Source organism: Kogia breviceps, chromosome 1 (assembly GCF_026419965.1).
Source record: "Kogia breviceps isolate mKogBre1 chromosome 1, mKogBre1 haplotype 1, whole genome shotgun sequence".
Lineage (NCBI taxonomy): Eukaryota > Metazoa > Chordata > Mammalia > Artiodactyla > Physeteridae > Kogia > Kogia breviceps.
Window position 1 is genome coordinate 18,078,795 of NC_081310.1, and position 13,932 is coordinate 18,092,726.

The 13,932-nt window shown below is 41.6% G+C and overlaps 1 protein-coding gene across 4 annotated transcripts in view; it reads right to left on the bottom strand.

Moving 5' to 3' along the window:
• Nucleotides 1-13,932, bottom strand: part of RAB3GAP2 (RAB3 GTPase activating non-catalytic protein subunit 2) — a 97,473-nt gene that overhangs the window by 13,965 nt on the left and 69,576 nt on the right. For 2 of the 4 annotated variants that reach the window (XM_059039696.2, XM_067027834.1), the window contains exons 20-27: nt 11,811-12,024; nt 11,324-11,421; nt 9,038-9,143; nt 8,051-8,211; nt 6,728-6,956; nt 4,247-4,420; nt 4,040-4,146; nt 1,570-1,636 (exon numbers count right to left, since the gene is read on the bottom strand). In XM_059039696.2, coding sequence (XP_058895679.1) covers nt 1,570-1,636; nt 4,040-4,146; nt 4,247-4,420; nt 6,728-6,956; nt 8,051-8,211; nt 9,038-9,143; nt 11,324-11,421; nt 11,811-12,024 — 1,156 coding nt within the window. The remainder of the gene's footprint in view (nt 1-1,569; nt 1,637-4,039; nt 4,147-4,246; nt 4,421-6,727; nt 6,957-8,050; nt 8,212-9,037; nt 9,144-11,323; nt 11,422-11,810; nt 12,025-13,932) is intronic. The other 2 variants (XM_067027828.1, XM_067027839.1) reach the window with 1 other exon arrangement.

The window sequence follows — 13,932 nt, forward strand, 5'->3', positions numbered from 1 at the left end:
GTGCGCAAGTTGGGTAATGTTGGTTTTTTTAATTGAAGTATAGTTGATTTATAATGTTGTGTTAGTTTCAGGTGTACAGCAAAGTGATTCAAATGTATATATTCCTCTTCAGATTCTTTTTCCTTATAGGTTATTACAAAATATTGAGTATAGTTCCCTGTGCTATACAGTAGATCCTTGCCGGTTATCTATTTTATATGTAGTAGTGTGTATATGTTAATCCCGAACTCCTAATTTATCCCTCCCCTGACAAATTGGGTAAAGTTCTAACTTTAAGACATACCAGCCTGAAGTCAGTAGGTAACTTAATTTTTTCAGTAAAGATAGACTACTCTAGAGACAATATTTTCCAAAGGAGCCACTTTAAATCGTTTTTTTCCCCCTCTGGAAAAAAGTAAGAGCTGAGATTTGAATATATAAAATAAATCTTAAGTTATCATGTAAAATGAGACATTTTAGAATTTCTGCAATTTGACCTCATACCACCTGCAAGAAGGTGTTACGGGAGAGGAAATAAGTAGCTTCTCTAGAATGTATCACAGAGACATAAAGGCGATACCTCCCCTTACCTGGACCCAAACCTAGTCTCACCACTTAGTATTTTATTAATTTCCTATCTTAGTATCTGACTAGCCTAGTACTGAGCTCCTCGATTAATTCATAGGGAAACTCATCTATCTATTAAATGGAACCAGCAACCTGGTGACAATTTTTCTACAATAACGTGTAACATTTCTTTCAAGGAGACATCAGCAGTCCCCGTGGTACAGCAGCCAATGGAGGATACTCATGTTTCTCAAAAGAAGCACAAGGTGGAAGGGATAAATTAGGAGTTTGGGATTAGCAGATACAAACTATATTATATATAAAACAGATAAACAACATGGACCTACTGTATAGCACAGGGAACTATATTCAATATCCTATAATAAACCATAATGGAAACGAATATGAAAAAGAACATATATGTGTATAACTGAATCACTCTGCTGTATACCAGAAACGAATACAACATTGTAAATCAACTGTACTTCAATAAAAACATTTTTTAATTGATGCAGATACTGACACAGATGATTCATTCTGTAAACAAATGAAATAAACTTAGGTTATTGATAAATACAAAAAAAAAAAAAAAAAAAAAAAAAGCAGCAGCAGCACAAAGTAGTGTGTAGGGTACAGTAGTATTAGGCTTTGGCTCTCTTAACTTTTTCATCAGGAATTACAGTCCTGAGCAGCCCATTCTTCTTTCCTTATCTACCTGTGATCTACAGAGGGAAGCAATAATTCCTGCATAATATTCTCCTTACTCACACCTAGGAACAGCCATCAGTGTGGGAAACTGATTGGTGGGGAGAGAAGGTGATAATTAGTGCCAGCCCCCTCCCCCTTTGGGGACAGCGTTTTTTTTTTCAAGCAGTTAAAACAGCCAGTACTTTGCATTACAGCAATACACAGTAATGCGTTAGGTGGCAGGATTGTGTCAAAGAAAATTTTAACAGGATGTGAATTTAAGAGACTTGGCTCTTTGGAATGAAACAGCTACGTTTTTAGCACCTGTTTACTTACCGTTCTGAACATGAGCATTAAGAATGTGCTCCAAGTGTTCTATTGACCTAACAAAAAAACGTGCTTCCTTACATAGAGGGAGCAAAAAGAGAGAAAAAAGATATTATTTAATAGGTGTTTCAAATACAAACGAAGACCTCTTACATAAATTTCCACATAAAGTTACCCAAGAATGTTACACTAAGAACACAGAATTATTAGGGAAGAAGTAATTTTGCATAAGATAATGTTAATGGTCGCTCTTAAATTTACATCATCTATATAATGATTGATTCCTAGGACATCTGGATTCAAAATTTACTGTGGTTTGTACATCACAGCAGTATTCTCTCCAATAAATACTTGAATTTCACACAGATATGAAAACAATAGGTTTACTTTCTTTGCAAATATCATTCATTCTTCAACAAATGTTTATTGAGCAACTACTATGCACCTGTCTGCTGGAGGCACCAGAGATACTGTCATGAACAGAACAGACCCAAATCCTTGCCCTTCCTGAGGTTATGCTCTAGTGAGGGTGCTAGATAATAAATATGATAAGTAAATTACATAGGATATTAGTAATAAGTGCCAAAGAGAAAACATTAAAGCAGTGAAGGGAAACAGGAAATAGCAGAGGGGATGTTGGAAATTCAACTATTTTTAATCAAGGTAGTTTACATATGAAAACACAAATATGGTATGTAAAACTGATGAAATTATCTGAATGTCTGCTAAATAAATTTGTGGCCTGGGGGACTTCCCTGGTGGCACAGTGGTTGGGAGTCCACCTGCCTATGCAGGGGACATGGGTTCGGGCCCTGGTCCGGGAAGATCCCACATGCCAAGGAGCAACTAGGCCCATGTGCAACAACTACTGAGCCTGCGCTCTAGAGCCCGCGAGCTACAACTGCTGAGCTCTCGTGCCACAACTACTGAAGCACGTGCGCCTGGAGCCCGTGCTCCGCAACAAGAGAAGCCACGACGATGAGAAGCCCGTGCACAGCAACGAAGACCTAACACAGCCATAAATAAGTGAATGAATGAATTAATTAAAAAAAAAAATTTGTGGCCTGTACAATATTAAACACATCACCTTTGCTAATATGTGTCAGAAGTCCCCCACAAGTAATTTCGACTGTTTTGAGGCTAATAAAGCTGTGTGTGTAAAATGGTGGAACTGGGATAGCGGCTGCTGACTGGGACAAGGAGATAAATATTTAACCGGAAAAGAACAAACAAGAAAAATGACCACTAAACAAACACTTTAAACTGACCACTTATTTTAAAGGTTAGACCTGAGTCTGGAATTAATTCATTCAGAGTTTAGAAATTACTGTGTCTCTCTTCTGGTCCTAACGATCGAACGCTCTTTCCTCATGCGGGAAAAGTATCCTGTTTAGGAGGAGCCTAAATGGCTGCAGGGCAGTCAACCGAAGACGGCACGGGATGCGGATCAAGAGGCCCCCGACCCTAAAATCATCTTCGGTCAAAGCCTAATTGATCAAAGACGATTACTTTGTTTCAAGCACTTACTTTTAAAATGTCTTCCTTTCATATGAAAGTGATTACGTGTCCAAGACAACATTTTTCTTAGAGGAAGGAAAACTATTGTTATCATTAATGTATTAGTGTGAATTAGTTCATCAATGAGATTTTTCTTCCAAAGCACAACCTGATATAAGGACAATAAAGGAAAGAATTTTGATTGGAGAAGGTTAATTTACCGGAGTACTGACTAAGGAAGCCCATGTGAACGAGTGTACGGCAAAGAGAAATACACGTCATGTGCTTCCACATCTCATTTTATCCTGGTGTCGACCCTGGAGGGCCGGCACCATCGTTAAAAAAGGGCGCGAGGAGAAACACCAGGTTCAGAGATTCGGTGACGGGGCCAAACCCAGACACCGGTCTGGAGTCCTCAAGTCCGGGCCTCCAGCCTCCGGGCGTCGGGCCCTCCCTGCCCCGCTGCCAGACTGAGGACGCCTGGGAGGGAGGGCGGCCGCTGCAAGGGGCAGAGAGTGATGCCCGAGCAGAGAGTCAGGCTGGCATCAGAATCCTCACTCTGGTTCTTATCAGGATGACTACAATACGAAGAACTGTCTATAGGTAGATGCTACCTCACGCAGAAATTCCAAAGGGAATAAAAAAATACACTCATCCCAATTTAGCCAGGAGTAGGGCAACACACGCTGGCGTTAGAGAAACTTAGGCTTGAATCCTGGCCCGACGCAGGCAAGGAAGCTGACTTCCCCAAGCCAGTTTTCTCTGCTCTAGAGTGGGGGTAATGACGACACCCACACTTCATAGGTTTACGGTGAGGATTTTGAGAGAGGGTGTGTGAAAAAGGCCTGGCACAGCTGCTGGTATGGAGACATTCCAAAGGGGAAAAAGCCAGTGTTTGTAAGTGACTGAAGGAAACAGTCCCACGTACGTACAGCATGAGCACAAAACAGAGCCGACACTGAAGGGGTGACGAGAGTCGTACCTCCGGATCTTTATTCCACTGAACAACGTACTCCCAGCAGCAATGTGCGTGCAGCACGTCCAGCTCGAGGCTACAAGGAAACTGCTTGTAGGCCAAGTGCAGCAGGTCTGAAAGTGAGAGGAGAGCGATGTATTACTCCTGCCTGAAGGAGAGCTCCGCCTGCCTTCTCTACGCCAGATTTCCTGCTTCCCCATGTTTACGTCTTACCTGGGATGGCTCCCAAGTCCACCTCCACCTCTGACACCTCAGATAAACCTCTGTTAATACCTTCTTTGGGTTCATCTGAGTCTTCTGCATCTCCTTCTTTATTAGCCAGTTTTAATACTTCGGGGCTGACATCCTGTTTAAATATCCACTTGGCTACACTGTCTGCAATGCCACCTATAGTTTGGAGACACGAAAGGAAACGCAAATTGGCAGCATTTGCCAAAAGGAGCCCGTACAGCACAGGATCTGAATGTCTCCGTGAAGATCTAAGCGCCACATTGTTTTAAGCCTGAAAGTGACCCCAAAGCCATGAGATTTATAGGGGTCGCCACCTACCGCTCACGGTATGAGGGCAAGTGGGATATTGGATCTCTCAGGGCATCGTTATACCCTTGTAAAAGATGAGCTAAATATTAATGCAGATGCATATATAAGTCTGTACACCACATACCTTCAATGTCCACACATTCAAAATGCACTTTATTGGACATAGATGGAGACATGAATACACGTTTAAAATGCTTTCATTTAAATACAAGTGAAAACAGACTGATTAGCGTGATACTTGTGTCTAGGTTTCTTAGGGCAAAACAATACTGTTAACAGTCAACTAACTTGCCTATATGGAATATCTGGGGGCAAAATTTAGCCATAGTTAATTAACAACATGATGCGATACCACATTTCCACCATTAATATAGTTCAGAAAGTTATAAATTATAAAAAAACATTCAAGATGAAGAGTCCCATTACCTAAAACAAATAGAATCTTCTGTAATAAACCAAAACTCTTCCTCTCAGTCTTTCTTCCTATTTTGATTCAAATATAAACCTTTTGACAAAAAGAATGTAAAATCATAATTATCAGTGGAAATATCAATAAATGAGAGCAGTATGCCGGGTGATCTAATTTCTCATGTTTGGCTTCTAAATCATTTGGTAATTCCCGTTCCAGGATCAAGGCCCTGATCCTATTGCTTGGGTTAATAGTAAAATGGTGTTCCTACATTTTCACCAGGTGGCAGCATGGAGTGTAGTGAGTTTACAATTTAAAATGTCACAAGCCTTATAAAGAATGAAAAAACGAGCTAACTAAATAAAAACTATAAATAGCAGTATTTCTAAACCCAGACACACAGTCACTGCAGTATCGAATGCCTGACAGAACTGCTGCTAAGGAGAGGGGGTGCGCCGTGATAAATGCAAACTTTAAGATGCTCACGATCCTGCCAGGTATAAGCAAAGGAACCCAGCGACTCCGGGACAGTAGAAAGTGATGCATTGGAAAAGCGGTATTACGTTCCGCGGAAGTTAGGAAGAAGAAGGGAGAAGCTGCAGTGAGCGGATCATGAGAGGTTTCTCGGAGGGAGGCAGCATTCGAGGCGGGCCTTGGAAGGTGAGTGAGATTTAGGATCCACGAAAGGGGGCAGCTCGGCCTCTCAGACCCAGAGATGGGGAATCACAGATGTTTCATTTGAATTAAAATCTAGCAACAAGGGCTTCCCTGGGGGCGCGGTGGTTGGGAGTCCGCCTGCCGATGCGGGGGACGCGGGTTCGTGCCCCGGTCCGGGAGGATCCCACGTGCCGCGGAGCGGCTGGGCCCGTGAGCCGTGGCCGCTGAGCCCTGCGCGTCCGGAGCCTGTGCTCCGCAGCGGGAGAGGCCACAACGGCGAGAGGCCCGCGTACCACAAAAAACAAACAAACGAACAAACAAAAAAGCTAGCAACAAGCAAGCAAGAGGTGGAAATGAGCTGCATTCCAAGCTGAAGGTTCGTGGGGAGAAAGCTTAAGAGTTTACACTTTGTCCCAGCAATTTCTGAACTTCCTAGTCCCAATCTTAGTCCTCAAAGCAGTAAAAATTTTTGACAAGCCCAAAGAACTTTAGCTTATGGGTTCTACGTATTGATCATTACGGTATCAGAAATTAAAACTGAGAAAATGTTTTAAAAATTTTATTAATTCATTTAAAAATAAAAATAATAAACCCATTACATGCTAGCATTTTATGAAAATAATTGTATTTGCCAAAGCAAAACAAGGTGCTTAGTGAGAAGAGTGGCACTGCACGTTTGCAAATCTCTCTGGTGTCCAGCTTGGGTCTGGACTGCCCCAACCAGCTTCGACCTTCCAGCCACTGTGATCTGACGTTTTGGTTGAGGTGTATGAGGAAGAGCTGGCCTCACATAGATACGAAGTTGGAGAGAAAGGGGGCTGTGGCCACTGTGAGAACCGCGGCTTGTTTTCTAAGGCCAGGGGAAGTAGCTGGTGGTTCCTGAGCAAGGAATTGACAGGATCAGACTTGGAGGAGATTAACTGAGAAGAAGTATGTGGTGCGTTATTTACTTTTAAAATCGGAGTGTATTTCTCTTTCCTTATTCTTTCAGTCATTTCTATAAACAGCAAACCCCAAAACAGCCCATACCATAAAAAAAAAAAAAAAAATGTATATGGATACAGATGCTCAAATAAACTTCAGGTTACCTTTTCCTCCTTCTAACAGCTTTTTAACAGAAAGCTTCGGGAGCGGCTCAGACTGCAGCGAAGACGCTTTGGAGGCTGAGGCAGGCGCTTTGCTATGAAGCAGAGTCTGAAGTAGGAGACAGTCCTCCAGCTGTTTCAGCAGAAGTTTCCAGTACTCCGTGTCAAGGGAAAGGGCCTCCCAGGAATCAGTGAGGGCCTCCGAATCGGTACCCGAAACTGTCTGGGAAAACTAACAGGAAATGCACAGGTGATACTCTGGCCAAGATTCCGGATCTACATGAACTTGAATGAGCTTTTAACTTGAAAGCTGATGCGTAGTCAGGATACATCACAAAGCAATACACAGATGCTGTCTCACAAATATTACTGCTTGGCTGGACGGAACATGAGGGCAGGAGTAGACTGGAGATTTAGGGGCAGCAACGAGAGAGTCGGGGCATCTATGGAGAGAACGGCAGTGAGGCCCCCCAATTCAGCTACCATGCACTGCAGAGGTTTCAGGCCCATCCCTGCAAGAGCCACAGCTTGTTCTGTCAGTACCAGGACACTGACAGTTCCTCAGAATGTACTCGCCAACATAAAAAATGTGTCTTAAATTTCTCTCTCTCCATTAGTATAAACATCTTCAGCCAGTCATATTAAATTTAGCCCATAAACTCCTGAGACTGACAATGTTGAGTGAATCTCTACAGACCTATGTGATCATCCCATCTAATTTAATGCAACATCCCCCAAGAAAAAAAGTATTTGATTTACCATGAGATGTAAGGGATGTTAATTAAGTCTTTTTGTTTTCTGAAATAAATTTCAGCTTTCTAGAGATGGGGAAAAGCCACAAAGCAGAAGGTCAACAGGAAACTTCCATCTGACTCATTCAACACTCTATGCCAAAACCACTTTTGTTTATAAAAGGGGGGCATAAATATAATTGCAGGACTTCAGAGCCGAAAGAAATCTGAGAAATGATGCCGTCTAACCCTGATCCTTTTGGACAAGAAAACGGAATCGGGACCTGCCTTTTAAAGGCAGTCACCACAGACCACCAGCTGATGGCAGAGACCAGATCTCTGCCCTCGGAATCCAGTGGTTTGCCCCTTAACGCCATGTGGAGACCATGTTCAAGTGTGCACGTCCTCGGAATAAACAAATTAAGGACAGCACCCTTCACCCCCCCCAGGGAGACAGAAAAGACCCTGCTGGGCACACGGGTCAAATCCTAGATGCTTCCCAGCGCTGAAGACGACGCAGCCCAGAAGGGGAAAGCGGCCCGGAGCCGGCTGGAGAGGTGCCCCCCACCTACGGGGCAGCCGTCCGCTCACTCACGTGCTTCTCGGTCAAGCTGTTGGAAATCTGGGCGGCGACAGCGTGCCCGACGTGCGCGGAAAGCAGGGCGGCCCCGTTGTGCTCAGACTGGATGCAGGCCGCGCGCATCTGCTGCCACCAAGGGGACACTGACTGGGAATCCCAGGTCTCTTCGATGGCCACTACAGGCAAAAGGGGAAAGTTAAAAAAAAGAAACTCTTAGCTGGGAGATTTTTTTTTTTTAATTGGTCCAAACTTTGACATTAAACATCATGTTAAAACTAAATTCCCCACGGATGCATCTATGTATTTCTCAATGAACTGGAAAGTAAATCTACAATGTATTTTATTCAGAACACTTTTAGTCCATTTATTTATGCTGTTAGGCCTCTTGCTTCCGAATCAACTGTAAAGCTCCGTTTGGAATATTCTCATCATTGCTGAAAACTACTCTTGAATGTTTAATATAACAGACGATTGTTCTCATCATGTCGAAACAATGACAGAAATATTACCTCCACAGAAGACCGTTTGATTCACCTCACTGAACTGAGAAAACGCACTGTTCACATCATTTTTTTTTTTTTTTCCGGTACGCAGGCCTCTCACTGTTGTGGCCTCTCCCGTTTCGGAGCACAGGCTCCGGACGCGCAGGCTCAGTGGCCATGGCTCACGGGCCCAGCCGCTCCGCGGCACGTGGGATCTTCCCGGACCGGGGCACGAACCCGTGTCCCCTGCATCGGCAGGCGGACTCGCAACCACTGCGCCACCAGGGAAGCCCTGTTCACATCATTTCTGATGATGATGCAAAATAACAATTTTCATAAAGCCACTCTGAGCGCACTAAGAGCTTGCTATGGCTACACAGAAGAGCCTCTCTAGTGAAACGTCTGTACCCTCTGGCCTCCTCCTGTTAAGAGAAAGTATCCTCCCTCCCGTTTCTGTAGAGTTTCCGGGAGTGGGGCCCACGCGCGCGAAGAGCTGAACCTCGGCGTCCACAACGCTCACCTTTCATCTTGCTCAGGAGGTACAGCATCGTATGCAGACAGCAGACAGACTGCGGTTTGTCCAAAACATCTTTTTCCTTAGAAAGCCAAACACTCAGGAGCAGAGACTGAAATCAGATTTTAAATCTTTTTCAGTCTAAAAGAATATTTACCGTGAACAAAATCTTGTACTTTTCTAGAGAGCACACACGCACACGTGAGCGATCCAGTCTCCCCGGTTGAGGGGGAAGTGCTTGCTCATCACATGATGTAGCGTGAGGGGGGGAACAGGCAGCTTGTCTAACTTAAGAGATTATCATTTGCTGGGGATCTACATCCCATTTCCACCACTTCTTTAGGCCTCTTGGGACAGAGGCCATACTGGTTTTATTTTTGCATTTCCCAAAAGGCTAACGGTGTTGAACCTCTTTCAGGTGATGGATTATTTGCCCTTTGTATGTATATGTTTGGGTAATGTGTCTGTTCAAATCCTTTGCTCCTTTTTAAACGGTACTGTTGTCTTATTACTGAGTTGTACAGATTCTTTGTACAATGTGGACACGATTCATTTATCAGATCTGTTTGGAAAAAGAGTCTTGCCATTTCAGTTTCTTAACAGTCTTTTAAAAAAACAGAAGTTCTGAATTTTCACGTAGCACAGTTTATCAGTATTTTTCTTGTAGAGTTCGTGCTTTTTGTGCCCTAAGAAACCTTTGCCTAAACCAAGCTTTCTCTGGTGTTTTCTTCTATAAGTTTTGTTAGTTTTACCTCATATTTATGTTCCATTTTGACTTAAATTTTATATATGGCTTGAGGTAAAGGTGTGAGGTCTGTTTTTTCCAGGTGTTTCTCTAACCCCAATTTAATGTAGACAACAAATTTACATGAAACTGATTAAACACAACGGAAAATAAGTACTATTCTGTGTTCACCTGTTTAAGCATCACAATTCTGAGTGATAGGTAATACTTGTTTCCTTTCTTTTTAACTTTTTATTCTGAAGTAATTATAGATTCACTGGTGGCACACGGAGGTCCCAGGTACCCTTCCCAGCGTCTCCCCTAATGTTAACATCCTACACAAAGCCAAGAAACTGCCATCTGTAAACTCCATAAAGCTGACGCACATTTCACCAGTAATACAGGCACTCGTTTTGCATCATGCGATTTTATCACGTGCAGCGCCGCACACATGACCGTCACCACGATCGAGACACTCGACTCTGCCATCGGCACAAGACTCCCTCCTATGAATAACTCTTTATAGCCACACCCGTCTCCTCCCCTACACTCAGCCCTAACCCTAATCTGTCCTCTCTCTCTACAACTGTGTTATTTTATAAAGGTTATGAAAACATGTAGTATGTATCTTTTAAAGACTGGCTTTTTTCTATCTGCATATTTTCCTTGTTTATTCAAGCTACTGCTTGTAGCAAGAGTTCATTGCTTTTTGTTGCTGAGGAGTGTTCCGTGGTAAGGATGTGCCACCGCTGATCCATTCACCCACTGAAGGGCACTGAGTAGTTTCCAGTGTTTGGCTATTAGGAATAAAGCAGCTTGTGGGCAACCATGTGTATCTTTAACTGCTTTCCTTCCTGACATACACAGTGCAGAGTGAGGCAGAACAGACTCCATTTTTCATTGAACAATTAAAAATTAAAGGAATTAAATTAAAACAATTAAAATTCGATTAAAACAATACGTGAACACAGTCAACAAGTTCACAGAGGTGGAATGCCCAAATCTTGGCCAAAATTGAAGATGTGGGGGGGGCTGTGACAGAGTATGTGTATGTGTACACGTGAGAGGTGACGGTGGGGTAACCCCCCCTGCCCTTTTCAGAAAGGGTGAAAATTTAGGGTTGTAGTTTTTCCATTGGATGATTCTTTTATTTGCATTTGTTATAGCATAGACATTAATTCCTAATATATATTCAAAGTCTGGGAATGTGTGGTAATTCTATAATATGCTTTAAGGGAACTTCCTTTTGTCCTTCAGATAAGATCGTTTTAGTTCTCACGTGAACGTTTTTCCTGATGGTCATAGTCTACTGCAAATGCCTGCACACGTGACAGAGTCTACATTTATTCTAGGCCAACCACGGAACATGCTGGTTATAATTTACAGAGAGTGAGAAAAGGCTATATTGTTCAATTAAATATGGCGATTATAAATGTCCTTGATCATGTTCAGAAAGCTTTCATGTATGTTCTATGACATGCTTGAGACAATGGTAAGAAGAAAAAGAGACTGACACGTCTGGGTGACAGTATCAGGGAAGAAGAGCATCCAGAAACAAGAAACCTTACCAACAACAGCTGCGGGCTAAGTCCAGCTGACTCCAGAGTGCGACACATATCCTCAGTGGAGCTTTCTCCACATAAACACTTCCAAAAAAAGAAACTGCCTGGTAAAACGAAAACAAGACACGTCAGTCAACGACCACTTACCATCTGGACTCACAATCTTCCTGAATTGCAACCTAGATCCCCGGAGGAGCAAAACAACACGAGAGAAGAGAAATCAGTGGTTCAACTGGCTTAAGTGATGAAAGCAGAAGGCAAATCATTACATACATGTCTGACACTGTCTCCTAAGCGTACTTACTAATTCAGGACAACTTTTAAGACATAGTGCCTACCTGTCCAGAGGATCTTCTGTTGACTGTAAAACACACATTAAACTCTTTGGTTAATTAATTTCAAAACAAACTCAATCTCTGAGGTGCTATAAGCTCCTCCCGGGCTTCCGTCTAGAGTAGGGAGGATTCAGAGAGCGATTTCTCGTTCTACCCACCTAACGCCACACAGTCCTCTTCACTTATCTTCTTCATGTTGATCACATCTTTCTCATGCTCTAAATACTCCAGAAATGTTTTGACAGGCAACACACCATCCTTATCATCAGAAAACCGGACAGCAGTCCTGCTGTTCTCTTGTTTATACTTCTCTAATAACGCCTGGAGCTTAAGAAGTTCTTTTTCATCAAGCCTTAGTAACACAGACAAGTCCTTAAATACAGGGGGGGAAAAAAAAAGTTCTGAATAGACCGTGTCTCTTTCCATGACTCTTCCATAAGTGTCAACACTATCATCTGAAATGAAATGCAAGACTATACGCAAAAGATGATGACTTCTGAATTAATGTGACAGCTAGGATGTGCTCTGCTTAAAACTTTACTCTCAATCCATGAGTAGGAGGTTATTTAAATAAACTAATCTTGAAATACTACATATTACTGAAAGTACCACTTTCAGAAAGTTTCTTGCGATTATACTCTTCTAAAATGTCTGAATTTTAATAAACATGTATTATTGCTTAATCAGAAAAAAAATTTAAGCTTTCCCCCCCAAACCATCAGGGAGTTCGGGATTTTTGAGCATGTTCTCCTGGCTTGGCCCTGCAATGAACCTTTCTCTGCTGAAAAAAAAATATTAAAAGGGTGTCAACTGCCAACTCTTGTGATTCCGAGGAAACTAAAGAACTCTTTGAAATTTAATGCTTGTTTATTAAGCAGCATAAACATTATAAAATAAAAGCAGTGGAAAACAGTCTTCGCTGTATCTACATATAAATCCTCTATGTGGCTCTTGGGGCTGCAGAGGTACAACCTGCCAGCCTTTCCAACTGTTTTTACATACCTTATGTGCAGAAACATCTCCTGATCTACTATTCTTCTTCTAAATTAGGGACAAGTGTACACATACACATACACACACAGACACACACACGCACACACATGTTTAAAAGACATAAATTCGCCATAGCAAGCAAAACTTTCTTCCCCTCATGCTACATGATTAAAGCTGCATTCTTAAACATGAGCAGTTTTGTTATTTATTTACTTATGGATGTTGTTTTAAGAACAAGTAGTAAACTGCAAAATGCTATGGAATACACACAGGTGGTTCAATGCTACACCAAACTCATATGAACTATGTCCTACAGACAGCAAACATAAATTAGTTTAGATTTGTATTTTAGTTTTGTATGTACAAAATTCAGCCTAGAAGTTGACTGCATGTTTTTTTAAGGATCCAAATAAGTCTACGGCAAAATACGGTTTTAATTCTTTAAAAGCATTTTAAAGATAAAAAAATAATAAAAAAGAACAATAGGTCAACTGATCTTTAAAAGTTTATAATTCTTTTGCACACTATATTGGGGCTATCAAGTGGAAATGAATTCTACAAGGGATTATTAATGCCATATATTTAAGTTTCTTTTGCAGGGTTCAAGAGAGATAGTTTTGATTTCATAAAAAAAAATTTAGGCATTGAAGAATCTATGGAATGTCCAGGCAATCCTATAGACATAACTTAATCAACCTGAACTCTTCTGTTGCTTGAAATGATTTTTCTCTATTGGTGAAGTAGATAGCAAAACAAAAGCTCCTGAAAAATGGTTTTGTCATTTATAATGGCACTCACAGAATATTATTGTGAAGACTGTTAAAATGCTTTATAAAATCCATCTAGAACCCCAAAAGATAAAAAAAGATGTTAGGACCTGTAGGTTATTTCCAATACAAAGGGAAAACCCTCTCTCATTTTTCTGTTTAAAAATTTTTATTCATGTATGTGTATTTACAATAAAAGGCATCCACTTTAAAACTCAATTAACTTTCAGATACACCAGATGGGTTTTTTAAAAGCATTACCAGTGACTTGAAAAATCACTTAAATCACCTTAATAATTTTCCTTTAGACAAATAGAAGACAGGAGGCCCTGATGCCAGGCCACCTTCCCAAGGTCACATAGTAGTCGAGGGAAGAGAGGACAATATTTCTCTCTATTCTCTATCAGGAGAAATTTGATTTCTCTAGATGGAAAGTAAGAATTTTGTATACTCTCCTCAGAAATGAGCAACACTGCACTGTAATAAACATTACAAGGTGCTATCAGTTTTTTACATTTTA